Below are 25,898 nucleotides of genomic sequence, written 5' to 3'. Positions count from 1 at the left end.
CTGCCATCCTTTCAGCTAGAGACTGTTGCTTCTTCCCTTGGCTGGCTGCTGATCCTCTCCCTTGAGCCCTTCTGTCCTGTTCCTGCTGGGCTAGGTGCAGCTGTTCTGTTAGTTCTTTGAACTTCTGCAGGTCCTGCTGCTTCTGTGGGGCTGGATTGGGTCTTACTTGTCTGTGCCTTCTTGTGCACTGGCTCCTGATTTTGTTGACTGCCTTCTGGATTACTAGCTGGGCTGGGTATGCAGACGTCTTTCCTGCATACTGGTATCTCAACCCTTGAAGGTAGAGCTTGGCTGGTGGGGAGCCAGACTCCATTTCTACCACCCTTGTTGGAGTTGACTTGTATGCTCCAAGCACCTTTTTCAGACAGGAGGCTTGGGCTCTGCTGATGGGATCTGCAATTCTCTTTGGGATCTTGTCTTGGGCTGACCAGATCTGGGCTCCATATAGCATGGCTGGCTTCACAATGGCCTTGTACATAACCTTTGCTTTCGCAAATGTGGCTCCCCATGTGGAGGCTGTAAGCCTGTCAATTGATTGCCTGTTGTTGTCTGCTCTTGCCTGTGCTTTCTTGACCTGTGGTCCCTAGCTGAGCTTTGGATCCATCCATATTCCTAGCACCCTTAATTCACTTGAGGGTTCTGTTGTGTGTCCCTGAATAGTGATTGGGGCTTGCATATTGTGTCTGTTTCTGGCTCTACTGAAGTGGATGAGTTGATACTTCTCTGGGGCAAATCTGGCTCCATATTTCCTGGCCCATTCCTCACATTCCTTGTGTTTCTTCTGCAAGATTCTGCAGTTCTCTTCTGTGCTGTCTGACCAGGCTAGGATGTTTGTGTCATCTACAAACCCTGAGGCTGATGTGTTTCTGGAGTTTAGCTTTGCTGGCAGGTCTGCCATAAAGAGGAGAAACAGGATTGGAGACATTGTTGATCCCTGTGGGATTCCTGTCTCTGTAGGCATGCTGTCAGATTTGTATCTGCCCAGTCTTAGTCTTGTGGTTCTGCCTCTAAGGAAGGACTGGATAAACTGGACTGTCCAGTTAGGGATAGCCTTCTGTTTCAGGATGTGGATCAGCCTCTGGTGTGAGACATTGTCAAAGGCTCCTGATATGTCTAGTGAGAGGAGTGTGGCTGCTTTGTTGTTCCCAAAGTGCCATAGGGTCTTGATCTGCTCTGTGATAAGTTCCACAGCTGTTAGTGTTGATCTTTGTTTCCTGCCTCCCATCTGTTCTTCAGGAAGGATTCCATGTTCTTCAGCTAGGTTTGTCAGCCTTTCTGCTATGATCTTTTCCAGGAGTTTGCCTAGTGTGTTGAGCAAGGCAATAGGTCTGTATGCCTTTAGCTTTGTGTAGTCCTCTTTCTGTGGTTTTCTCAAGACCACAGTCAGTGACTCCTTGAAGTGTTTAGGGCAGTGTCCTTGGGCCATGCACTGTGAAAAGATGTTTGACAGTGCAGGGGAGATCTGGTCCTTGCATGTCTTAACGAACAAGTTTGGAATCCCATCTGGTCCTGGGGCCTTGTTTCCTGAGAGTGTCTTAATGATGCTCTTGATCTCTCCCTCTCCCACTGTGCAGGATTGCTCTAGTGGTGTTGGATACACACTGCCTTCCAGATCCTGCAGGTCAGCTTCTACCTGTGTGCCAAAGAAATGTTTCCCCAATGCCTGTGCCTTTCCTGGGAGAGTGTGTTGGATTACTCCTTCCTGGTCTTCAATGTTTGGAAACTGGGGCAGCATGTTTCTGTCCTGTGTGGGTTGTCTTGCCCACTTTGCTAGTTTCCACATCTTCTCAGGATTCTGGGTAATGGATCCAACTGTTGACCTCCACTCCAGCATCTTGTCCCTCTTGATCTGGGCCTTCTTGTCTCTGGTTGCCTGGTTGTATCTGTCCCATGCTTCCTGGGAGTGGCTCTGGGTAAGGGCTCTCCTGGCCTGCCTGGCTGCCTTGACCTTCTCTGAGCATTCCTTTGTCCAGAATGGCTTCTGGTACAGTGACTGTTTCTTTTCTCTGGTGTGGGCTGCCGCAGTTTCCTGCATTGTTCTAACCAGTTCTGCCACTGCTTGGTCTATGTCTAAGGCTGTTTCCAGTCTCCTGGTCTCTAGTCCAGCTAGCTTCTGTTCCAGGTCTTGTCTGATCTGTTCCCAGTTGGCTGCCTTCCAGGCCAGCTGAGGTTCTAGGTCTCCTTCCTGCTGTGTCTGTGTTTCAAACTCCACCTGAATTGGGAGGTGATCTGATGAGGACTCCAAGTCCTGGTTAACCCAGCATCTGGTGACCTTCTGCTGCAGGTCATGTGATGCAAAGCACAGGTCAATGGTGCTTGAGCTTGCTCTCTGTGACCAGGTAGTTAGGCCCTTTGGGGTAACTAGGTGCATGTTGTTGCTTTGGGTAGTGGAGAGGAGTCTGTTAGCTAGGAAGTGATGGGCAGGTGCAAAGTCTGATCCCCATGTAGGATGGTGCAAGTTGAAGTCTCCCAGCACGATGTGTTGGGAGTCACTCTGCAGGATGTCTGGCAGCTGTTGTAGTGTGCCCAGCTGGGTGCTGCTTCTGGAGCTGGGGGGTGGGTTGTATACACTGTGGATGTGGATGCTGCCTTGGTTGGTGTTGAGTCTGACTGAGGTGATGTCTCCCCCTTCCTGTTGGATTTGTTCCCAGCTGTCTGTTGCCATCTCTTTGCTGATGTACATGCATGTTCTAGGGGTGCCTTGTTTGGCTAGGAGTGTGTGATACCTTGGGTCGTTAGCAGTAGATGGTCTGTTAGATTTGCTGTTAATCCAAGGTTCCTGGACTGCAATAACTAGGTGTTTCTTTGGGTCCAGTGCTTGGAGAAAGCTTCTCTGGACCTTGTGCTGGCTTTTGTTGACGTTGTACTGGATAGTGGTAAGATTAGGTGTCTCAATCATGACTCATCCATGCTGGTCTCCTGCTGGTCTTCTCGTGCTTCCTGCTGCTGGCTGCTATTTGGGATTGTGGTAAGGTTGAGCCTGCTTTGTGACGGGTCTCTTCCTGCAACCACAATTGATTTTGGTCTACCCATAGCAGGGTGGCCTTGGGCCTGTGTGGTCTCTTCTGTTCTGCCTCTTTTCAGAGGGTTGTAGACAGTCCTTAGGGGTTCTTGGGTGATTGTCCCTGTCTGGAATCTGATAGGGGTGTTGATCCTGGCTTCTCTTGCCCTCCTCTTTGCCTCAATCCTAGCTGTGCAGTCTTGGGACCAGGAAGGGTGTTTCTTTCCACAGCATGCACATCTGGCTTCACTCTTTGGGGCTGTGCAATTCTGTACTTTGTGGCTACCAGCACAGTGGGAACAAGTGTCCTTTTGGCTTGGGCATCTAGTAGAGATATGACCATACTGTTGGCACTTCAAGCATTGCAGTAGTCTGTGGGTGCTTCTATGGATTTCTGTGTCCATTCTTTCGCATTCCCAGAAGATGCCCTTGTCAAGCACGGTGTTTGCCTGTTCTACAGTGCCTATCCAGAGCACTAGAGAAGACTCTCTCTTTGTGTCCTTTGTCTTTCTGTTGACCCATGCTGCTTTTGTGATCTGTAGCCCTGGGCATACAGCCTGGTTCTGGTCCTGCAGCCTCTTAAGGTCTCCTTCAATGTCAAACTTTGTGGTCATCCCATGGGCAATAACCATATTTTGTTGGTGTGAGACCTTAGCCGTCTTGCCTAGTTTGACTGTCCACTCCTTCTGTGTCTCTAGCCTCTTCCTGTCTTGCTCCTGTGCTGTGAACAGCTTAAGGACACCTCCCTTCTCTTTCCTGGCTCCAATGATGCCTTGTATCCCAATCTTCTGTATGATCTCCTTGCCTGACAGGCCCTCAATCTCTTTCTGCTCTTGCTGGTCGGAAATGTAGACCTTAATAGCTGTTTTCTGGGGGGGAGGGTTTTGGGATGCAACTGCTGCCCAGGTTGGTTGGCTTAGTTTCTGGCCTTCCTGTGTCCTCTTCTTTGCTGCTGCTGCCACTGTCCTGTTAATGATCTGTCCTGTTTGGCTCCTTAGTGCCTTGAGCCCTCCAAGGAGCTCCAAAATCATCCCCTTAAGTGCTCTTTCTGGGTGCTCGCCATCTCCTGCCATTGCCATTGTTTCTGCCTTCCTGCAGACCTCCTTCCACTCGTTACTCTCCTGCTCCTGGTCGTTTCCTGCGATCGCTATCATCGTGTCACGCCTCTGGCTTAATATATAGTTAGCTTGTCTAAGGCACACTACGGTATAATATAGACTCTCGACTTAAGGCTTACTACGGCAAGATATATAGATAGATAGATTTGTCATTCCCCTGTTCTAGGACCCTATCCGGCCTATGCAGGTATATATCTATTGTTATGTACAAAGGGAAACCCGAATAGGTGAAAACCCTTCCCGCCCCCGACTACTCCTTGTCTAGTTTAGCTTTCCCTCTAAACGTACGTAGTCTATGTCACTACCCCGTTAGCCCCCGCTCCTAGCCGGTCTCGTCGCGCTACGTCGTGTCCTCTCTTCCTGCACTGCTCCTACTAGGCGGTACTGTTCTAGCTAGCCCTTCTCTAGTATCTAGTTCGTAATGCGCCGTAGGTCCTTAGCGTTGTTAAGAAGTGCCCTAATCGTCCGGTTCCTCGCCTTTGCTATCCACTCCCCCCTTCCTAGCGACCACCTCGGACAGACGAGGAGTACGTACCGTACGTTCTAGGAGCGATAGCCGTAGGGGCAGCTAGTATTCGTGTATCCTAGAACCTTCCTCTATAATAGGTACCCCTAGAGGCCGATGTGTTCGCTTCGTAGTTAGGTTGCTATACTACTCTATGCCCTCGTAAGGCGGTAGTAGATAAGCTTCGGGGGGTGCTTGACCGCGGATTTTATAGCTGACTATTCCTTAGGTTGTCCCGCTAGCTAAGGGCGTCTACTATGCCCTACAACCTAGTTGTTCTACCTCTCTTTCTATAGTTGCTCTATAAACGATTTCTTACCTTCCTATTATATTACTAGCTATTCGTCCCTTACCCGGTAGTTCGGCTCGTTTCCGGGTCGAATGCCCCTATACGCTAGTACTAATTCGCGGGCCCTTACGACTATACTAGCGATGACCTTCTATACTAGGTACTGTGCCGACTTGCCTAAGTAGGAGGTCCGTAGTCCCTAGATATATAGGTCGATCGGCGGTATAGCGGTCTCGTACTTAAGCATCCTCGTTAGTATCGACTTATATGCCCCGGTGACCTTCCTTAGGCATTGGTTTTAGATCTTCGCTAGCGGCGCGACGAGTCCCTTTAATAGGTAGGCCCTCTCGCCTAAGGACTATACTTAGCTACTATAGGTAAGGACTAGCCGTATAATAGCCGTATATAGAAGTCGTGACTACCGGAAGTCCGCCCCCTATATAGACGTAGTGAGCCTCTAGTATAATACTATATTCTGTTTAGCTTTCCGTAATATTGCCTATACGTACTTCCTCTACCGTAGCGCCGGGTCTACCTATAGTCCGAGGATCTTAAGCTGATTTGCCGGGTTAGTCGTGTGCCCCTATATCTAGATAGAAGCTTATATATTATGGAACCGTGGCCGGCGCGTAAAGTATATTAGATTGTACTTTTCTAGGGCAAACCGAGCCCCGTACCTCCTAGCCTAGTCCTCGTAGATCTTGTGCTTCTCTTCTAGTAGCCTATAGTTCTCCTTAGTCGAGGAAGACTACGCTAGGATGTTTGTGTCGTCTACGAAGCCGCTCGTAGCGGTGTTCTAGGATTCTAGGGCTAGGAGCAGCGTCGCTATAAAGAAGAGGAACAGAATAGGTACTAGCGTTAAGCCTTACGGGATTCTAGTATAGACTACTTAAAATAGGCTTCTATACTAGCCGACTAGGATCGACGTACTACGGTTTTAGAGGTAGGACCGTACGAAGTTAATAAGCTACTTAGGGAGTCCTTTCGACCTTAGGATATAGAGTAGCCGCGGGTATAATACGTAGTCGAAGGCTCCCGATATGTCTAGGCTAAGTAAGGAAGCTACCTTATCCCTATTCTTATACTAGATAGCCTTTACCTAAGAGGTGATAAGTTCTATCGCGGATAGCGTCGATCGCTATAGGCGCGTACCTATCTAGGTGTCCGGGAGTAGGGAGTGTTCCTCTACCGCCTCGGAGAGTCTCGTTATAACTAGCTTCTTAAGCGCCTTCCTAGGAGTATTAAGGAGCGCAATTAGGCGGTACGACTTCACCTACGTATAGTCTTCCTTCTACGGCTTACGTAGGACTACTATCGTCGATTGTTTAAAAGCTATCGGGTAGTACCCGGTCTATAGGCAGGCGTTAAAGATCGCTATAACTACTAGGGCTAGTTAATCTCTACACTTCTTTAGTAGCTCGTTTAGGATCCTATCCGGCCCCGGGGCTTTCTTCGCCGGTAACTTCCTTAGTATAGCGGCAACTTCTCCCTCGGACACCTCCTATTAGACCGCGATACTAGGGGCTAGGGGAGTAGAGCTATTTATGTCGCTTAGATTAGCCTCGACTAGGGACGGGAAGAACTTGCTAGCTAGTAGACGCGCCTTGGCCTCGGGGTCGCTAACCGGGCTACTAGGCGATTATAGCGCTAGGATAGAGAAGGAGGGGCCCTATATAGGGTCCTATCGGGCCCATTTCGCTAGCTTCTATATCCTCTCTAGCTTGCCGGCGATTTCTTCTACTATAGCCCTCTAGCCGACTACTTTCTCCCTTCGTATTATAGCTTTCTTCTATTGGTATGCCTCCCTATATACGTTCTAGGCCTCCTCGCTATAGCTGCTTGTCTACACCCGGCGGGCTCTCCTTACTTCTCTTACTACCGTAGTGCACTCCGGCGTCTAGTATAGTTTAGACTATGTCGTTAGTTAGGCAAGCGGAACGTAAAGTAAGGTCGCTTTTCTTATTTCGTCTGTTAACCCCTAGACTACTTCGTCTATCTCGTCTTTACTATTATATTGCTGCTACGCGATCTGGACTAGCCTCTTAGAGTCATCGAGGTACGCCTAGATATTGGCCTAGTAGGCCTTTCCCTAGTTTAGCTTAGGGGTTCTTACTAGTATATGTTGTATCTATATCGTAATAGAGGTCCTAACTAGTATATAGTCTAACGACGCCTCGAGTTTATGTTCGATCCTATAGTAGGTTACTATGTAGTAGTAGCTATCTAAGATCTAGGAGAGGTCGATCGTGCCTTAGAGTCCCCCTCTCTTCTAGGTGCCTAGGTCCTTCGGGGTATTAAGGGCAATTACGTTACTCGCTATTAAGTCGAGTACTTCGTCGGCTATAGAGTGCGGCTATATAAGGCTTTCCTAGGAAGGGTAGTGTATATTAAAGTCTCCTACTACGATATAGCACCCTTGTCTCTTAAGCGTACTGTCTAGGTGTCTATAGACCCCTAGGTTACGGCTAGACCTCGAGGCTAGCGGTTGTATATATAGGTTGTATATCTAGGTACTACCTACGTAGAGGGAGGTAATATCGCCCCCGCCTTCTTCGTCTACGTTGTATACTACCTCCTAGTCGGATTCTAGTATATCCTTACTAATATAGAAGCACGTGCGGGGTCTGCCGTCGCCTCGTAGGTATATCGTATAGCCTAGTAACTTATAGGTCGTTGGTCTCTTATAGTACGGGTTAATCTATAGCTCCTAGATTATAAGGACGTAGTGGACGCGCGGGTCCGCCTCGTGTAGGAAATGGTTCTAGACTATATCCTTGCTATAGTTAACGTTATACTAGATAATACTAAGCGTGTCGAGGCTAGTTATCGGCATCGACAATCATTTCCTCTATATCGTCCTATGTCCTACTGCCCTATACGTCCTAGTCTACGCCTATCGGCTATATACTAAAGGGGAGCCGGGCCTAGTTAGATTCCCTCGCCGTAGCTAGTAGAGCACGTAGCCTCCCGTACGCCCTAGGTTACGTATCCTTTATATCGTTCTCGGCCCTAGGGCGCTTATACCCGACCGCCGCTAGTTAGTTCCGGTATAGGCTAGCCTTACGGTCGCCGTAGAATCTTAGGGCGACGGTTCTGTTTATGATTGCCTTGTTTTTCGCTAGTTTCCGCTATAGGCATTCCGTACTATACGATAGGTAGTACCCCGGACAGTTCGCGTACCGTCTCGTAGTCGATATATAGTCCCTAGATATATAGATAGATAGATAGATTTGTCATTCCCCTGTTCTAGGACCCTATCCGGCCTATGCAGGTATATATCTATTGTTATGTACAAAGGGAAACCCGAATAGGTGAAAACCCTTCCCGCCCCCGACTACTCCTTGTCTAGATTAGCTTTCCCTCTGAACGTACGTAGTCCATGTCACTACCCCGTTAGCCCCCGCTCCTAGCCGGTCTCGTCGCGCTGCGTCGTGTCCTCTCTTCCTGCACTGCTCCTACTAGGCGGTACTGTTCTAGCCAGCCCTTCTCTAGTATCCAGTTCGTAATGCGCCGTAGGTCTTCAGCGTTGTTAAGAAGTGCCCCAATCGTCCGGTTCCTCGCCTTTGCCATCCACTCCCCCCTTCCTAGCGACCACCTCGGACAGACGAGGAGTGCGTGCCGTACGTTCTGGGAGCGATAGCCGCAGGGGCAGCTAGTATTCGTGTATCCTGGGACCTTCCTCCATGATAGGTACCCCTGGAGGCCGATGTGTTCGCTTCGCAGTTGGGTTGCTATGCTACTCTGTGCCCTCGTAAGGCGGTAGTGGATGAGCTTCGGGGGGTGCTTGACCGCGGATTTTGTAGCTGACCATTCCTTAGGTTGTCCCGCTGGCTGAGGGCGTCCACTATGCCCTACAACCTGGTTGTTCCACCTCTCTTTCCATAGTTGCTCTACAAACGATTTCTCACCTTCCCATTGTGTTGCTAGCTGTTCGTCCCTTGCCCGGTAGTTCGGCTCGTTTCCGGGTCGAATGCCCTTATGCGCTGGTACTGATTCGCGGGCCCTTGCGACTGCACTGGCGATGACCTTCTGTACTGGGTACTGTGCCGACTTGCCTAAGTAGGAGGTCCGTAGTCCCTGGATGTATAGGTCGATCGGCGGTATAGCGGTCTCGTGCTCAAGCATCCTCGTTGGTGTCGACTTATATGCCCCGGTGACCTTCCTTAGGCATTGGTTTTGGATCTTCGCTAGCGGCGCGACGAGTCCCTTCGATGGGCAGGCCCTCTCGCCTAAGGACCACACTTGGCTGCCATAGGTAAGGACTGGCCGTACAATAGCCGTATATAGAAGTCGTGACTGCCGGAAGTCCGCCCCCCATGTGGACGCAGTGAGCCTCTGGCATGATGCCATATTCTGTTCAGCTTTCCGTAATATTGCCTGTACGTGCTTCCTCCACCGTAGCGCCGGGTCCACCCATAGTCCGAGGATCCTGAGCTGATTTGCCGGGTTAGTCGTGTGCCCCTGTATCTGGATAGAAGCTTGCATATTGTGGAACCGTGGCCGGCGCGTAAAGTGTATCAGATTGTACTTTTCTGGGGCAAACCGAGCCCCGTGCCTCCTAGCCCAGTCCTCGCAGATCTTGTGCTTCTCTTCTAGTAGCCTACAGTTCTCCTCAGTCGAGGAAGACCACGCTAGGATGTTTGTGTCGTCTACGAAGCCGCTCGCAGCGGTGTTCTGGGATTCTAGGGCTGGGAGCAGCGTCGCCATAAAGAAGAGGAACAGAATAGGTGCTAGCGTTGAGCCTTGCGGGATTCCAGTGTGGACTGCTTGAAATGGGCTTCTGTACTGGCCGACCAGGATCGACGTACTGCGGTTTTGGAGGTAGGACCGTACGAAGTTGACAAGCCACTCAGGGAGTCCTTTCGACCTTAGGATGTAGAGAAGCCGCGGGTGTGACACGTAGTCGAAGGCTCCCGATATGTCTAGGCTAAGTAAGGAAGCCACCTTGTCCCTATTCTTATACCAGATGGCCTTTACCTGAGAGGTGATAAGTTCCATCGCGGATAGCGTCGATCGCTGTGGGCGCGCACCCATCTGGGTGTCCGGGAGTAGGGAGTGTTCCTCTGCCGCCTCGGAGAGTCTCGTTGCAACCAGCTTCTCAAGCGCCTTCCCAAGAGTGTTAAGGAGCGCAATTGGGCGGTACGACTTCACCTGCGTATAGTCTTCCTTCTGCGGCTTGCGTAGGACCACTGTCGTCGATTGTTTAAAGGCTATCGGGTGGTATCCGGTCTGTAGGCAGGCGTTGAAGATCGCTGCAACTGCTGGGGCTAGTTGATCTCTACACTTCTTTAGTAGCTCGTTTGGGATCCCATCCGGCCCCGGGGCTTTCTTCGCCGGCAACTTCCTCAGCACAGCGGTAACTTCTCCCTCGGACACCTCCTGTTGGACCGCGATGCTAGGGGCTAGGGGAGTAGAGCTGTTTATGTCGCTTAGATCAGCCTCGACTGGGGGTGGGAAGAACTTGCTAGCCAGTAGACGCGCCTTGGCCTCGGGGTCGCTAACCGGGCCACTAGGCGATTGTAGCGCTGGGATAGAGAAGGAGGGGCCCTGTGTAGGGTCCTGTCGGGCCCATTTCGCTAGCTTCCACATCCTCTCTGGCTTGCCGGCGATTTCTTCCACTGTGGCCCTCCAGCCGACTGCTTTCTCCCTCCGTATTATGGCTTTCTTCTGTTGGCATGCCTCCCTGTATACGTTCCAGGCCTCCTCGCTATGGCTGCTCGTCCACACCCGGCGGGCTCTCCTTGCTTCTCTTACTACCGCAGTGCACTCCGGCGTCCAGTATGGTTTGGACCATGTCGTTGGTTGGGCAAGCGGAACGTGAAGTGAGGTCGCTTTTCTTATTTCGTCTGTCAACCCCTGGACTGCTTCGTCTATCTCGTCTTTACTGTTGTATTGCTGCTGCGCGATCTGGACTAGCCTCTTGGAGTCATCGAGGTACGCCTGGATGTTGGCCCAGTGGGCCTTTCCCCAGTTTGGCTTAGGGGTTCTCGCTGGTGTGCGTTGTATCTGTGTCGCAATAGAGGTCCTGACTGGCATGTGGTCTGACGACGCCTCGAGTTCATGTTCGATCCCACAGTAGGTTACCGTGTGGTAGTGGCTATCTGAGATCCAGGAGAGGTCGATCGTGCCTTGGAGTCCCCCTCTCTTCCAGGTGCCCAGGTCCTTCGGGGTATTGAGGGCAATTGCGTTGCTCGCCATCAAGTCGAGTACTTCGTCGGCTATAGGGTGCGGCTGCATAAGGCTTTCCCAGGAAGGGTGGTGTATGTTGAAGTCTCCTACTACGATGTGGCACCCTTGTCTCTTGAGCGCACTGTCTAGGTGTCTGCAGACCCCTAGGTCGCGGCTAGACCTCGAGGCTGGCGGTTGCATGTATAGGTTGTGTATCCAGGTGCTACCCACGTGGAGGGAGGTAATATCGCCCCCGCCTTCTTCGTCTGCGTAGTACACTACCTCCCAGTCGGATTCTAGTATGTCCTTGCTGACATAGAAGCACGTGCGGGGTCTGCCGTCGCCTCGTAGGCATGTCGTGTAGCCTGGTGACTTGCAGGTCGTTGGTCTCTTATGGTGCGGGTTAATCCATGGCTCCTGGATTGCAAGGACGTGGTGGACGCGCGGGTCCGCCTCGTGTAGGAAATGGTTCTGGACTATATCCTTGCTATGGTTGACGTTATACTGGATGATGTTAAGCGTGTCGAGGCTAGTCATCGGCATCGACAATCATTTCCTCTGTATCGTCCTGTGTCCTACTGCCCTGTGCGTCCTGGTCTACGCCTATCGGCTGTGTACTAAAGGGGAGCCGGGCCTGGTTAGATTCCCTCGCCGCAGCTAGCAGAGCACGTGGCCTCCCGTACGCCCTAGGCTGCGCATCCTTTACATCGTTCTCGGCCCTAGGGCGCTTGTGCCCGACCGCCGCTAGTTGGTTCCGGTGTGGGCTAGCCTCACGGTCGCCGTAGAATCTTGGGGCGACGGTTCTGTTTGTGATTGCCTTGTTTTTCGCTAGTTTCCGCTGTGGGCATTCCGCACTATACGATGGGTGGTGCCCCGGACAGTTCGCGCACCGTCTCGTAGTCGATGTACAGTCCCTAGACATATGGTCTCCTGCACAGTTCGAGCAGGCCTGCTTGTTTGTGCACGTGTAGGTTTGGTGTCCATACTGTTGGCATTTGAAGCATTGGAGGACACGAAAGGATGAGGAGTGCTTTTCTACTGTCTTGAGGCTGTATTGCCAGACCAGGCCTTGTTCTATCGCTAGATCCGCCGCTTTCGCGTCTTGTAGCCATACTATTAGCGCCGAGGCCTTCTTGCCTTCTGGCCATTTCCTATGGAGCCAAGTCGCCTTCTGGATTGGAGAGTTAAGAGTGACCGGGTTGTCCTCTTGGAGAGCGCGTAGGTGACCCTGGTTGGTTGGGTCAAACTCCTTAGGCATGTCGTGGACTAGGATCGTGAATTGTTTCGTTGAGACCTTCGCTGATGCCGCAACCTTAGATGCCCACTGTGGCTGTGCCTCTAGGTGCCTCCTAGCAGTAGCAGAGCTAGTATAGATCTGTAGAGTGCCGTTAGACTGTTGGTTCACTGCGACCACCCCTGGTTGGTTAATTCGTTGGGCGAGCTCCTTGTTCGATAGCTTCGCAACTTCGGCCTGGTCTTCCTTTGCTGCAATGCGGATCGTAACTGCATCGTGCGTTGGGCGGGGGCCTGGTATCGATGCCGCGACCGATGCCCAGCTATGGGGGTGTTGATTCCGGGTGGCCTTGCTAATCGCCTGGGACGTCGTCCTCATTTCTTGTTGCCCTCGGTGATACGACAGTACAAGCGCCGTGCGTAGCTGAGTGATCATTACCTGTAGAGACCGGTAAGGGAGCTGATCGTTAGTTTCCATGCTTTTTGCGTCCTCTATAAGTTGCTGCCAGTTGTCTTGGGGGGGCTTCGCCTGTAGGGCCGTAGGCGCCGTTAGTACCGTAGCCTGGGCTGCCATTGCCTAGGAGTTGCCTAATGTAGCTAGGCACCTCCGCGGCGTTTGGAGCTGAAGAAACAGGGTGAAGAGAGCTTCAAGCTGTCCAGATTGAATGGGGTAGAACTCCCTCAGTCCTAGGGGCAGTGGCCTGCTTTTTATATCGTTGGAATGGCCTTGATAAGAGCTTTCGAATGTGTCGTGTTTTGGCGCAGAGATCGATCGATAATAAATAATATCGTGATTCCCTAGATATATAGTCTCCTATATAGTTCGAGTAGGCCTACTTGTTTGTGTACGTGTAGGTTTGGTGTCTATACTATTAGCATTTGAAGCATTAGAGGACACGAAAGGATAAGGAGTGCTTTTCTACTATCTTAAGGCTATATTGCTAGACTAGGCCTTGTTCTATCGCTAGATCCGCCGCTTTCGCGTCTTATAGCTATACTATTAGCGCCGAGGCCTTCTTGCCTTCTAGCTATTTCCTATAGAGCCAAGTCGCCTTCTAGATTAGAGAGTTAAGAGTGACCGGGTTGTCCTCTTAGAGAGCGCGTAGGTGACCCTAGTTAGTTAGGTCAAACTCCTTAGGTATATCGTAGACTAGGATCGTGAATTGTTTCGTTAAGACCTTCGCTAATACCGTAACCTTAGATGCCTACTATAGCTATGCCTCTAGGTACCTCCTAGTAGTAGTAGAGCTAGTATAGATCTATAGAGTGCCGTTAGACTATTAGTTCACTACGACTACCTCTAGTTAGTTAATTCGTTAGGCGAGCTCCTTGTTCGATAGCTTCGTAACTTCGGCCTAGTCTTCCTTTGCTACAATACGGATCGTAACTATATCGTACGTTAGGCGGGGGCCTAGTATCGATGCCGCGACCGATGCCTAGCTATAGGGGTGTTGATTCCGGGTGGCCTTACTAATCGCCTAGGACGTCGTCCTCATTTCTTATTGCCCTCGGTAATACGACAGTATAAGCGCCGTACGTAGCTGAGTGATCATTACCTATAGAGACCGGTAAGGGAGCTGATCGTTAGTTTCTATACTTTTTGCGTCCTCTATAAGTTGCTACTAGTTGTCTTAGGGGGGCTTCGCCTATAGGGCCGTAGGCGCCGTTAGTACCGTAGCCTAGGCTACTATTGCCTAGGAGTTACCTAATGTAGCTAGGCACCTCCGCGGCGTTTAGAGCTAAAGAAATAGGGTGAAGAGAGCTTTAAGCTGTCTAGATTAAATAAGGTAGAACTCCCTTAGTCCTAGGGGTAGTGGCCTACTTTATATATCGTTAGAATAGCCTTAATAAGAGCTTTCGAATATGTCTTGTTTTGGCGTAGAGATCGATAAGCGTTTTTTTCGGCAAGATATATAGTCTCTCTACGGTTGACCCGACGTAAGCTAGCGCTTCCTAATAGTACGGTCCTTCCTTAGACTCGACTTTATATATATTTTGATTATATATATTAGTTTAGTATTATATAGATATACCCTATAGCGATATATTTCCGCGTACGAGGGCGTACGGCGGTTTAAGAGGGGGGGTAGTGTTACGGTTTACCTCGTAAGGCTATACTTAGTATTACGTGACCTAGTACGCTAGCGCGCCTAGACCCTAGACCCTAACTAACCTCGACGTTTACTTTATCGCGGCTTCGCGACTTTGTTATCTTCTCTTCTTCGTAGAACTTATTCGATTCTAAGGTATTAATACGTTTACGCCCTATCTTACGCCTTGTCCGTATTAACACTATATTACGTAGTCGTTCTATACCTACGGTATCGTCGAAATCCGGATCCTACTACGACTCGTCTTCTACCTCTTACTACGCTACGCTAAGTACGCCGTTCCGCTTTTATCGGGCTTCTCGGAGGAACGTCTTTATAAGAGGGTTTAGGTTAAGTCTTAGGATAAAGGATAATTCGTCTAGTCCGATAGTTATATTAGTACCTACGGCTATTCGAGTCTCGGTCGTACGCGGTCGTAGTAGCGATATATAGTCTATAATCGTACGGCTCGGCGATCTTAGGGCGGTAGAACTTAATAATACGGATAAGGCGTAAGATAGGGCGTAAACGTATTAATACCTTAGAATCGAATAAGTTCTACGAAGAAGAAAAGATAAGAAAGTCGCGAAGCTACGATAAAGTAAGCGTCGAGGTTAGGGTCTAGGGTCCGGGCGCGATAGCGTACTAGGTTACGTAATACTAAGTATAGTCTTACGAGGTGAACCGTAATAGATATATCTAGACTAAGTAGGGATACTACCTATATATATATTAACTATTACTAACTAATAACTTAAAATATAAGTTAGATCTTTATAAAGCGAAAAATTATAGATCTAAAAATTTCAGAAATATAAAATAACGTTTGCTAAGTAATTTATCAGCTAAATGTTGCTTGATAGCTAATAGCACGATAGCTAAATTTTACTTTATCTCGAAGCTCGATATCTAGCCTTTTAGGATAGTAAGTAATACTTAGGCACAACTTACTTGGGGTCCAATAAGCTATTGCTTATGTTTCTAGAACTAGATCCTTCGGGACAAGCAGGAAACACGCTTTATATATATATCGAGGTTACGATAGCTTACGACGACTTGCGACAACTTACGACAACGAGCAACCTACAAATATCGAGCGAAAACATAAGGTACACGAACAGACATTCGAAATCTACGCGAGAAACACAAGTCCGCAGGGCGCGATGTTGCGGAAGTCGAAAAAACCAAGTGGGAGTTAATTCCTGCCGTCGCAGACTGGCGTGCTGACTCATCATCATGGTCTTTAGACAGACCCTCGTTCCAACATGGGCGTCATATTGATCGTTCAAAGGAGGCAGCGACGCCCTTAATGTGATATTCCAAAGCGACACAGAAGTCATAGATCGCACGGCCCTGGCATTCGGGAGAGGTGCATACATGCAAGTGAAGACAGTTGTGGATTCTTGCGTTGGCCACCGCTTAGCGTATGGCAGCGAATGCTACTTCCTTAGCACTTTCGTCCCCCCAGTCGCCGCTTCGCCTTTCCTTTTCTGCTCTTCCTCCCACTTCCGCTGCTCAGCCAACATCTCATCCTCATCATCCATCTCCACATCCTCACCATTCCCCTGTCGCTTCAAAGTCGCAGCAGGTTCCTCAGGTAACGCGCCAGCTGACCTCGCCTCCTCTTCCCAGCGCTTCCTCTCCTCCTCATCGTACTCGTTCTTCCTATCAATCCACCTCTCCTGCACATCCCTGACCTCCATCTTACCATAACTCTCAGACATGGCCTGCGCCCAGATCGAAGCCTCATTGTCGAGAGTCCTGCCACTTTCGTCTGTGCCTCTGGCTCCAGCGAAGACATAGCCGCTAGCGCGATCGATGGCTCGCAACAGGCTGGCCATCGACTGGCGGTCTTCGACAGCTAAGGTCTCGAAGCCGACAAGGCCGTGGTCTTCGATGAGTTCGATCAAGGCAGCGTTGAGTTTGTCCCACTTGTCGCTGGACTTGGTTGGGGTGCCTTGAAGTTCGGCAGATAGTGCGGGTAGTAGGTGATGGAGGTCTTGGACTTCGGTGTAGAAGTCTAAGTTGAAGGGCAGGTCTGCGCCGCCGACGGACTTGAGGTTGTCAATCTTGGTGAAGACGTTGACGATTGGATAGGGGAGGTGTAGCATTCCTCGGAGGCAGAGGATCAAGCTTGATAGGTAGAGCGATGGGCGGGTGAGGACTACTGAGTCCAGGAGTTGTATCACGACAATCTACTGTTGCGTCAGTCAGCGGTGTCAATGAGTCTTGGAAGAGGATGACATACTCGGTAGCCAATCTTCTCAAGCCGTTGCAGTATTCTTGGTAGTGCTGTGTGATGTGTAGTGAGTTCTGGCTGGCCTGGAGGATCTAGGATAATCGTCTCTTCTATATAAATTCGTCAGCCATGGACATTTGAAATGATTGATAGCAGTCTTACCACACTCCTCTAGTCTCTTCTCCAGCCACTCGAGGTTGGCTTCTACCTCCTCCATAGCCCATAGCACGCCCCCATTCGGACCAAGTTCTTCCCGCTCCATGACTTCCTCGACATCGACCAGTTCCCGTACGTCAAATGCAGCTTCGTATGGGATGTTCTCGTTTGCTGGGTCTATGTTGCCTACCGAACATGGTCGTGCCACTGCTCGCATGAATTGCTGTAAGCCATTGCAGAGCGTCGACTTTCCAGCTCCAGGTGGGCCGACGGGCAGCAGTATGGTGCGCATGATGGGGAGCTGGCTGGAGGACCTCGGTTGCCAGTCTCTGTAGTCTGCCGTACGGCTACAGCCCTTCGTGGGCAACAGACAGGTCTGCGCAGAATGATCGACGCTATCTTATGCTCAACGCAATGAGCGTGACACTCTTGAAAAGGATTTTCTGTCTGTGTACTGCAATAGTAGATGTTGTATCGAGGATAGACGCGAGTCCGATGTTGTGTCGAAAGGAAAGGGAGAAGTGATGTCAAAGTCGATGCATGTGAAGGTAGCTTAGCTTAGTCATCCCTCAAAAAGCTTCGGATCTGCACAAGGATGTCGCGCGACCAGACTTGAACCAACTCGATGCGCCCAAGTAAACATTGACATCAACACTGACAGGCCATTGCTACAAGATGGGTGCAATTGACGAGATCGCATATCCACCAGTGGACGCCATATCCAGCATACGATACTCGCCAGACGGCAACACACTCCTCGTTGGCGCCTGGGACAGCAACATCCACATCTACACACGAAACGGCGAAGCATGGCAGCTCTCGAGCAAGATACCTTCCGAAGCGCCTATCCTCGATCTCGCGTGGAACGCCGATAGTACAACCTTCTACGCCGTCGGACTCGGCCACGAAGTTGTCTCGTACACTGCGAATGAGGGAGAGTCCAGCAGAGTCGTCTTAAGCACCCACAGTCAGGCTGCAAACAAGGTGGCATACAGCGCACAGCACCACATCCTCCTGAGCACGAGCTGGGACGGCACACTACACATACACGAGCCACCTCAGAACGGAGCAGCGGGAAGATATGTCTCAGTTGAGTTGCCCGCGAAGCCATTCGCGCTGTCCCTCACCACAGATCGAGCAGTCGTAGTCATGGCGGAGCGAAAAGTTCACGTACGTACAATCATGCACACCAAAGTCGTCACTACTAACAATTACCAGGTCTACGACCTCCAAGCCCTCTCAGCCCTCGTCCCCCGAGCCGGCGACACCACCGGCGAACAACAAGCCATCGCTGTAACGCCCTGGCAAACCCGCGACAGCAACCTCAAATTCATGGCCCGCGACCTCGCCTGCATGCCCTCCGGCGAAGGCTTTGCCGCCTCTAGTATCGAAGGACGTGTTTCCGTCGAATGGTTCGACCCGGTCCAGAACGAGAATGCCTACGCCTTCAAATGTCACCGCGAAAAGACTACCGTCAAGACCGAGGAAGGTGAGGATAAGCCGTTGGACGTCATATACCCTGTCAATGCTATTGCGTTTCATCCTGAGCATGGAAGTTTTGCAACTGGAGGCGGGGACGGGGTTGTGGCGCTCTGGGATGCGAAGACGAAGAGGCGAATCAGGCAGTACCCGAAGTTGCCGGCGAGCGTTCTCGCTCTGGAGTTCAGCGGAGACGGAAAGGAACTCGTTATCGGTATTAGCCCCGGCTTCGAGGACGGGCAGGAGGATGCGGAACCAAATCCTGAGCTTATCAAGATCTTCGTGAGGACTATGGGTCCGGATGAGGCGAAGGGGAAGCCGGCGAAGAAGTAGGAGCCTTTTGTCGAGCTGCCAAAGGGTGGAGAGGAGCCTCAGTGCGCTGGTTGCATGAGCGTGTGTGCTGTGCGATCTCGCAACCACCATGACTGGTAAGCGAAGAGTCGCGCCGGTGGTTACTGACTACTGCCGCCGAATTGTTTGAAAGACTAGCAAGGCGTTGGGAGTAAGTAGCCATGCGTCGTATCGCTTGGAAGGTACTGATTTATCAAGGACGCCACACTGAAGCACACCTGCTTCACGAAGTACTGCTTTGGCGCCTCGCGACCACCGCCGGTCCTTGGAAACGGTACAACGCACGCTGCCTGTCGGCACTTGCCAGCTGAGCGCGGGTCTGAAACGACTGTTTGCTTATCAACGCCTCTTGTACCCGTGCCGAAGCATCTATTTGCCTTCACGAGAGCACGAAGCGCTCGAGCTGACCAAAGTACTGCCCCTCGCTAAATGCTGTGCGACCAACCTGAAGCCACGGTACATCCAATCTGGGGCCACCGCAGGCCTGTTTGAAACTGGGAGACTGCGAATATACAGCACTTGATCCCGATTTGCGGTCCGAAACTGGCTCACAATGTTTTACAGAGGCAGCGTAACTACGCTGCCTCTCAGCCACAACTGAGCACGGCATTCTTCGCTTCGCTTTGACCCCAAGCGCCGCTCTACATATTGAACTTCGGCCGCCAGCATGTATGTAACGCTCTCCCGCTGCTCAAGGCTCGAGCATGGCTTCTGTGCAGTCGCGCGACAGTCCACCTTCGCCGTTGACACCGACTCAGCAGCTTCGCTCGGACCCACCGGAAGGGCGCGACGATATCTCTGTTGTTGAGCTTGACGACAGGACAGTCCCAGTCGCTCCAGCCAGTACGCCATTGCTCTGGCACAGCGCATCAATAACCGATCCAGAGTTGCCCAAGCAGGAAACGTACCAGCAATCTGTGCCCCATGGCTGGCCGATGCAACCACGTCAGCTCCGTCGTGACTGGAGATCTCTCGTGGTACTGCTATTCCTCGATGTGCTATTTGCGCTCATCTCTCTTGCCTTCCTCATGTATGGCTTCATGGTGCTTGGTCATCGAGGCCAATCAGTAGAGGAGCACCAGTGGGTGGCCAGCGCCTTGCTCAACGTCGTCGCTCTAGGACCTACCATCTTCCCTATTGTCTTTGCGGCGGTGGTCGGACGTACCCTCAAGACGATCTTGGTCTGGCTACTCGAACGGGGCGAGAAGCTCGGCACACTAGATCTTCTCGCAGGAAGCAACACAGTCGCTAGTACAATATGGAGTCTCTACGTCTTAAGGTCCTTTGGGTTCGTTGGCCTTGCTCTAGTCGCCGCATGGGCATTGTCACCGGTCGGTGGCCAAGCGTCCTTACGAGTCGTGTCATTAGGTGATGCGACCATACCCGAGATCGTCCCACTTCGATACATGTCAGCAAACAACAGCTATTCCAACTACGTCTCCGGTGACCTGGGTGCCGTGCGGCCGTCGCTCTTCGGGATGTTCAATGCTGCGTTGCTGGGACCAGAGAGGACGAAAGCCTCACCTGCGGACCCATGGAACAACGTGAAGGTCCCCATGTTAGAAGAACTTTCGACTAACAAGGATTCGAGCAACCAGGACTGGATCGACATACCCGACGATCACGTCACCTACGCATCGTTGATTGGCCTCCCTATCGCAGACCTTCCGAATCACGCCGAGACGGGCCTCACAATGGAATCTTTTTACTGGAAGGTCGACTGCACGAACCTCACAGAGGCATTGCAGCCGTTCCGTGCAGCATTAGTCAACGGGGCTGCAACGAACACGAGCAGGGGTTGGTTGGGTTAGACCGACAGGCTTGGGACTTGGGTCGTCAGCAATGCCACAACACCTTGCAGAGGCATGCCAGATGATCTGAACCTCACACCCCGTCACTTTGCTTACAACTCTCTCGACGCGAACCAGGACTCCTTCGGTGCTCTGTGCACATTGACGACAACATACGTTGAAGTCGAAGTACAATGCGCCTCGCAAAACTGCAGAGCCACAGAGCCTCCCGCATTCGGCCCTCCACGAGACCTCTATCATTGCCAAACTGGACCGTTCTAGACGGCTCGCGTCCAGGCTACGACTGTAACTACTGGATGTACTTCATACAGTCCTGGGCATAGTTTTTACAACCCCTATATTTACGCTAACCCCTTCCGGCTATCCATGTCCATCTCAGAAGGTGTTGCTACCTTCAATCTCATTATCCACACACTCACACACGCGCTATCTATCGCCACCATGCCGAAGGGACGCGTCTTTACCGAATTCGAGAAGGGCGAGATGTGGTCTCTTCACAAACACGCCCACTGACCGCTGCAGCAGATTGCAGACGCCCTTCACACTAACAAAGGCTCTGTCTCTTCAGTAATCTCACGGCTTGAAAGAGTGCCACCATCCACACCGAAGAAGAGAGGCCCACCACCTGTAATCAACACCTCCAAGCGTCAGCGACTTGTCCATCGAGCCACCACTGATGCCAACAGCCGCCGCCTGCGATACGAACAGATTGCCGCGATAGAGGGCATCTTCAGCGACGTCCGGACAGTAAGAGCTACGTTTGAGAAGGAGGGCTTCTCACGATATGTCGCAATACGCAAGCCGTTGTTGACTGAGAAACATAAGGAGGCACGGCTTCGATAGGCAAGGGCTTATATTAAATGGACAGTAGAACAGTGCGCTCAGGTCCTTTAGACAGATGAAGCTTCATTCAGGTGTAGAATATTCGGACAGGTCTATGTGACACGTAGGGCAGATATGCCCTCTATCGCGGCAATCTGTTCGTATCGCAGGCGGCGGCTGTTAGTATCAGTGGTGGCTCGATGGACAAGTGGCTGACGCTTAGAGGTGTTGATTACAGGTGGTGGGCGTCTCTTCTTCGGTGTGGAAGGTGGCACTCTTTCAAGCCGTGAGATTACTGAAGAGACAGAGCCTTTGTTAGTGTGAAGGGCGTCTGCAATCTGCTGCAGCGGCCAGTGGGCGTGTTTGTGAAGAGACCACATCTCGCCCTTCTCGAATTCGGTAAAGACGCGTCCCTTCGGCATGGTGGCGATAGATAGCGCGTGTGTGAGTGTGTGGATAATGAGATTGAAGGTAGCAACACCTTCTGAGATGGACATGGATAGCCGGAAGGGGTTAGCGTAAATATAGGGGTTGTAAAAACTATGCCCAGGACTGTAGGCCACTTCTTCGACATCGCACCAATGACCCGCGCGCAAGGCGGGCCTATTCAGGGTTATCTGGCCAATCCAGATTTCCCCGCCTCGCCGAACGAGGAGCAGACTGTTTACAAAGTTGATAGGCATGACTTCTCGATCCGCCTAGCGCAACTACTGAACTCTTTCTGGCTCCTGTCGGCGGGACCTTATGCTACCCCATATGGTATAGACGGCGATACTAGGGGTAACGGCCAAGCGGTACAGATCAGTGAAGCTCATGGCCGTGCTGTCAGGGCTTTTCAGGTGATACAATGTCACACAATCTGGCTGGTATTCCTCATCGTGGCGTCAACATTTCTGATGGCGGCGTGCATATTGTCTGCGGTCTTGAGACCGAGATGGAACGCTGTGGAGCTTTCTCTCAACGTCTCGAGTATGACTAGGGATACCCCGTACGTGAATGTTCCGGATGGAGGGTCATACCTGGATGGCGATGAACGCTCACGGCTGTTGAGGGAGTATAAGGTGATGTTTGGTGATGTGGCGCCGCAGAAGGAGGTGGGATATTTGGCTGTTGCCAGTTGTGAGAGGTTCGCCGGGAGTGGAAGCGTGAGCGAGGCGAGGAGGACGAGAGTCTATGATTGAGCGTGAAGCACAGTATGACCAAGCGTTTTTGCTAAGCATCCCATGCGAGCCTGGGCGGTGAAACCCTAAAAACCTCCACGGCACCCATGAAAAGTCCCGCACCACCTCACCTCGCTCCCATGCTATCCATGCGAGAACACAACGCCCTCTGTCAGCTCCAAGTCCTCGTGCCCGGCCAGATCATGCCATTGCCATTCCGGAACAATGTCGACCCAACCACCGTCAAGGTCTTTAGTGATGAACACTGGCAGTGGTAGGACTATCGCAGATTCGCTTAACGCATAAAAGTAGTAATAGTGCAGCATCTTCTTGAGCCACTCCTTGTTGAGATAAAACTCGTCGAAGCTGATGGAGAGGCTCTTTGTTGGGAGTTCACCAACTTTGACGCATCTGAGCCATTGGAGCCGCTCTTCACCAAGCTTCCTGAGAAGCCACTGTGCTTCGTCTTGCTCATCGCAAGTGAAGTCGTTCTGATCCCAGAATATGCTGGACGCTTCACTTCGAATCTGGGGAGAGAAGAGCAGGCTCTAGCCAGCGAGGCTGTGGTTGTCTTGAGGTGTTTGAAGATCGGGGTGTCTTGGGAATTACCGGACTATCGTACAGGACGAGCTCGTAGATCATGTTGCGAAGCTCTGCGGACGGGTCCAAAAGTGGCGTACGATTCTGATCCTGAGGAGCATTGTTCGTCACGATGGTGGTCATGGCTTTGTCTGCACGGTGATCAGTCGTGCGATAGCCTGGTACTGAGGGAAGACATCTTTATGCATCACTGTATATCAGAGTTGCGTTTGCTGCAGAGCAAAAACTCAGTCTTTGAACGTCAATGCCACTGCTCATGTAGCCAATGGCTTGCTCATGTATACATATTCCATAGGCCAATGCAATCATGTGGTCTTCATCCCAGGGAGGGCATCACAGTAACAAATACCAATGACGGGATCTGTATGTAGCTATCGCAACTATGCATCGTCTGAGGCTTTTGCTGCTAACGTGCGTTGTGGACCAAAACCCAACTCTTCCTGGCACTTGAAGAGGATCGCTTGCACCATGAGTTCGTGCCGTAGAATGGCTACATGAAACCACGTACGATCCGTTGCAGATCAATCGGCAGTGAACGAATCTGCAGACTCGACTTCCTCAATCTCCTCCTGAGTTGGGGTGATGATACGCGGAAGGAAGATGCTGAAGCGCGCAACACGTGCCGCCGACTTGTGCTCTTTCTCCAACTGTCCAATCGTCTCCGACACACGGCGATCAAGGGGATGGTCTTCCTTGACAGTGTTCCAAGACCATGGTATAGACCTCTTCTCAACCACGACGACATTGCTGTCGTGCCGAGTTTTCTTACCCGGAACTCCCAAGATGGTCTCAAAGATGTCGGCGACAGTTGGCTCCCCCTCCATACGTACGACGATGCTGCGGCCTTTGACAGTGGCATGTGCCCCAATGACTATTTTGTACGAGATTCGCAGTTGCGTGCAATGTGGCTGTGTGATGTACATATGCTCGTGTGATTGCTTGTGTCCTCGCATGTAATGGAGTAGGCCTTGCTCCATCTTCTTCGTCCTGAACACGACTTCCTCGCCTTCGTATCTCCCAGCTGTGATCAAGTGATCTTCGTGCAGAGGGATGAAGAGGTCTTGATTCAGAGATAGCACGCGAAGCCCAGCTACGTGCCTCTTCTCGATCGACACATAACACGCCTCATGCTCACGTCGGTCGTCGTACCGAAAACCCCAGCGCTTATTGCTGGGCTCTAAGGTTGGATGAAGCAGGCTCTGTGCGGCAGGCGAGCTTTCGATGACGTTCTTGAAGTTGTGGTTGACGCGCTGGGCTAGGAGTAAATCCCTAAGGGGTAGGTGTACGAGAATGTTTTCGAGTAGCTCTGTTGTGTCGAACACAGCGTTGCGTGCCATTGTTGCAGTGCGAGTCTTTACTGATCTGTTGACTCGTATTGGTATCGGGGACATCAAGTCGGTCGCGTTAGGTGCCCGCGTTGTGGACTTTTTGGCTTTTCGCATGTCTGGCATCGCAGTATCGCCATCGTCCATCTGCTTCCGCTTGCCCATGTCGTGCGGAGGGTCGTGTGTGATAGGGAAGGGCGGAGTTAAACGCGTTGTGGGAAGATGCGCTTCGGTGGAGGTTCAGAATGTGTCGCGAAATTGGGAAGTGATGCTGTGTAGCAGATGGAGAGAAGAGGGCCAGCAGAGGCAATTCATGATAATCACGCACGGACCTGCTAATCACATGCTTTCAAGAGGTCCGAGAGCGACAAAAGGAAATACCGATCACTTCGCACACATGTCAGGAAGTCACATGCTCTCCACTCAGAGCATAAGATAGCACATTGCGCATCATTGTCAACAGAAGCACGCTTGATAGGTCTCAACACACAACTTTATTAGGTCACTGTAAATTTGAGGCCCGTTGCCAAAGACAGATCATACAATGCAAGAGACGCGTGTGAACACAAGGCATATGCATTTAGCTGCGCCTTAGCCTCGACCACAGCAGGATCTCGAAAACGGAATCTCATGGTTTCCCGCCCCAATTTCTCCTCCATACCAAGCTCGAGCCACTGCCCCATCTTGTCCCTAAGACGCCGACAGCGAGCTGAATGGAGCCTGTGAGAGCTAACCTCGAGGTATACGCTGGTCATTTGACGTACATCGTTGGAGCATACCCATGCATCGTGCCTTTTCTGGTGGCTTCCGCTCCGTTGCCGACTTGTCGGCCACGATCGAACCATCCACGGTATTCGGTCGTGGTGTGAGTGATGCCTTTGCTTAGCGCAGTGTGTTCTGAGCCTTGATGGTGCTGAGACCTGAAGTTCTCCGCGAAGACTCGCAGGGGGTGTCAATGTGCGGTTTATGTCGCAATTTCTGCACGACTAGGAGGGCAACGCGAAACGCGGGTCTGTCTCAACGGCCAAGATGTCCTCCTCAGTTGGGGTGACAGTACCGATCAAGACAAAATTAAGGTATTCAACGTTTGCCTCGGTCTGGTACTCGTCTTCGAACTGCTGAATAGTCTCCGCCACGAGCTGGTCGTATGGAGGGACCTCCGCCACCGAATATGCACCCTTTCCTGCCTCGACATGCCTCACGAAGTAGACATGCCCACCGCCCGCAACGTGGATCAACTTGTTGCGGACTCCGAGAATAGCTTCGAAGATGTCGCTAACAGTCACGCCCTGAGCACTAGTGACCTCAACGTGTTTGACAGTCACTGTAACGTGCGTGCCGAAATGTAGCCCACAATTCACTAAGAGGTGAGTACAAGGTCGGCTGGTGACTTACATGTTCTCGTGAGACTGCCGTCGGCCTTGCTTGTGTTGAAGAAGACCCTGCATCATATGCTCCTGCACGAACTGGATAATCTCGCCTCCGTCGACGGCAGCCATATGCCAGCGATATCTGTTGGCTTGCGGCATGAAAAGCGAGGTATTCAGTGCA

At 51.4% G+C, this 25,898-nt stretch overlaps 7 protein-coding genes across 7 annotated transcripts; 3 read left to right on the top strand and 4 right to left on the bottom strand.

Moving 5' to 3' along the window:
- Nucleotides 1–15,843: 15,843 nt before the first annotated feature.
- CLAFUR5_11359 (GPN-loop GTPase 2) lies at nt 15,844–17,091 on the bottom strand (the record flags this gene model as incomplete). Its single annotated transcript, XM_047910507.1, has 3 exons — nt 15,844–16,599; nt 16,653–16,753; nt 16,806–17,091. 3 exons carry the CDS (start codon nt 17,089–17,091, stop codon nt 15,844–15,846), a joined length of 1,143 nt encoding a protein of 380 aa, XP_047764929.1.
- Nucleotides 17,092–17,474: 383 nt separating this feature from the next.
- CLAFUR5_11358 (Mitotic checkpoint protein) lies at nt 17,475–18,611 on the top strand (the record flags this gene model as incomplete). Its single annotated transcript, XM_047910506.1, has 2 exons — nt 17,475–17,969; nt 18,018–18,611. The coding sequence occupies 2 exons, from the start codon at nt 17,475–17,477 to the stop codon at nt 18,609–18,611; spliced, it is 1,089 nt and encodes a 362-aa protein (XP_047764928.1).
- Nucleotides 18,612–19,333: 722 nt separating this feature from the next.
- CLAFUR5_11357 (uncharacterized protein) lies at nt 19,334–20,440 on the top strand (the record flags this gene model as incomplete). Its single annotated transcript, XM_047910505.1, has 1 exon — nt 19,334–20,440. The coding sequence occupies one exon, from the start codon at nt 19,334–19,336 to the stop codon at nt 20,438–20,440; it is 1,107 nt and encodes a 368-aa protein (XP_047764933.1).
- A 1,364-nt stretch (nt 20,441–21,804) lies between these two features.
- CLAFUR5_11356 (uncharacterized protein) lies at nt 21,805–22,443 on the top strand (the record flags this gene model as incomplete). Its single annotated transcript, XM_047910504.1, has 1 exon — nt 21,805–22,443. One exon carries the CDS (start codon nt 21,805–21,807, stop codon nt 22,441–22,443), a length of 639 nt encoding a protein of 212 aa, XP_047764932.1.
- Nucleotides 22,444–22,565: 122 nt separating this feature from the next.
- CLAFUR5_11355 (uncharacterized protein) lies at nt 22,566–23,145 on the bottom strand (the record flags this gene model as incomplete). Its single annotated transcript, XM_047910503.1, has 2 exons — nt 22,566–22,949; nt 23,032–23,145. 2 exons carry the CDS (start codon nt 23,143–23,145, stop codon nt 22,566–22,568), a joined length of 498 nt encoding a protein of 165 aa, XP_047764931.1.
- Nucleotides 23,146–23,543: 398 nt separating this feature from the next.
- On the bottom strand, nt 23,544–24,512 carry CLAFUR5_11354 (uncharacterized protein; the record flags this gene model as incomplete). Its single annotated transcript, XM_047910502.1, has 1 exon — nt 23,544–24,512. The coding sequence occupies one exon, from the start codon at nt 24,510–24,512 to the stop codon at nt 23,544–23,546; it is 969 nt and encodes a 322-aa protein (XP_047764930.1).
- An 821-nt stretch (nt 24,513–25,333) lies between these two features.
- Nucleotides 25,334–25,876, bottom strand: CLAFUR5_11353 (uncharacterized protein; the record flags this gene model as incomplete). The annotated part of the gene is given in 2 exon segments (XM_047910501.1): nt 25,334–25,730; nt 25,743–25,876. The coding sequence occupies 2 exon segments, from the start codon at nt 25,874–25,876 to the stop codon at nt 25,334–25,336; spliced, it is 531 nt and encodes a 176-aa protein (XP_047764937.1).
- Nucleotides 25,877–25,898: the final 22 nt, after the last annotated feature.

Source organism: Fulvia fulva, chromosome 8 (genome assembly GCF_020509005.1).
Source record: "Fulvia fulva chromosome 8, complete sequence".
In the NCBI taxonomy this organism is placed as follows: Eukaryota; Fungi; Ascomycota; class Dothideomycetes; order Mycosphaerellales; family Mycosphaerellaceae; genus Fulvia; species Fulvia fulva.
This window is presented reverse-complemented; position numbering and strand designations above follow the sequence as displayed.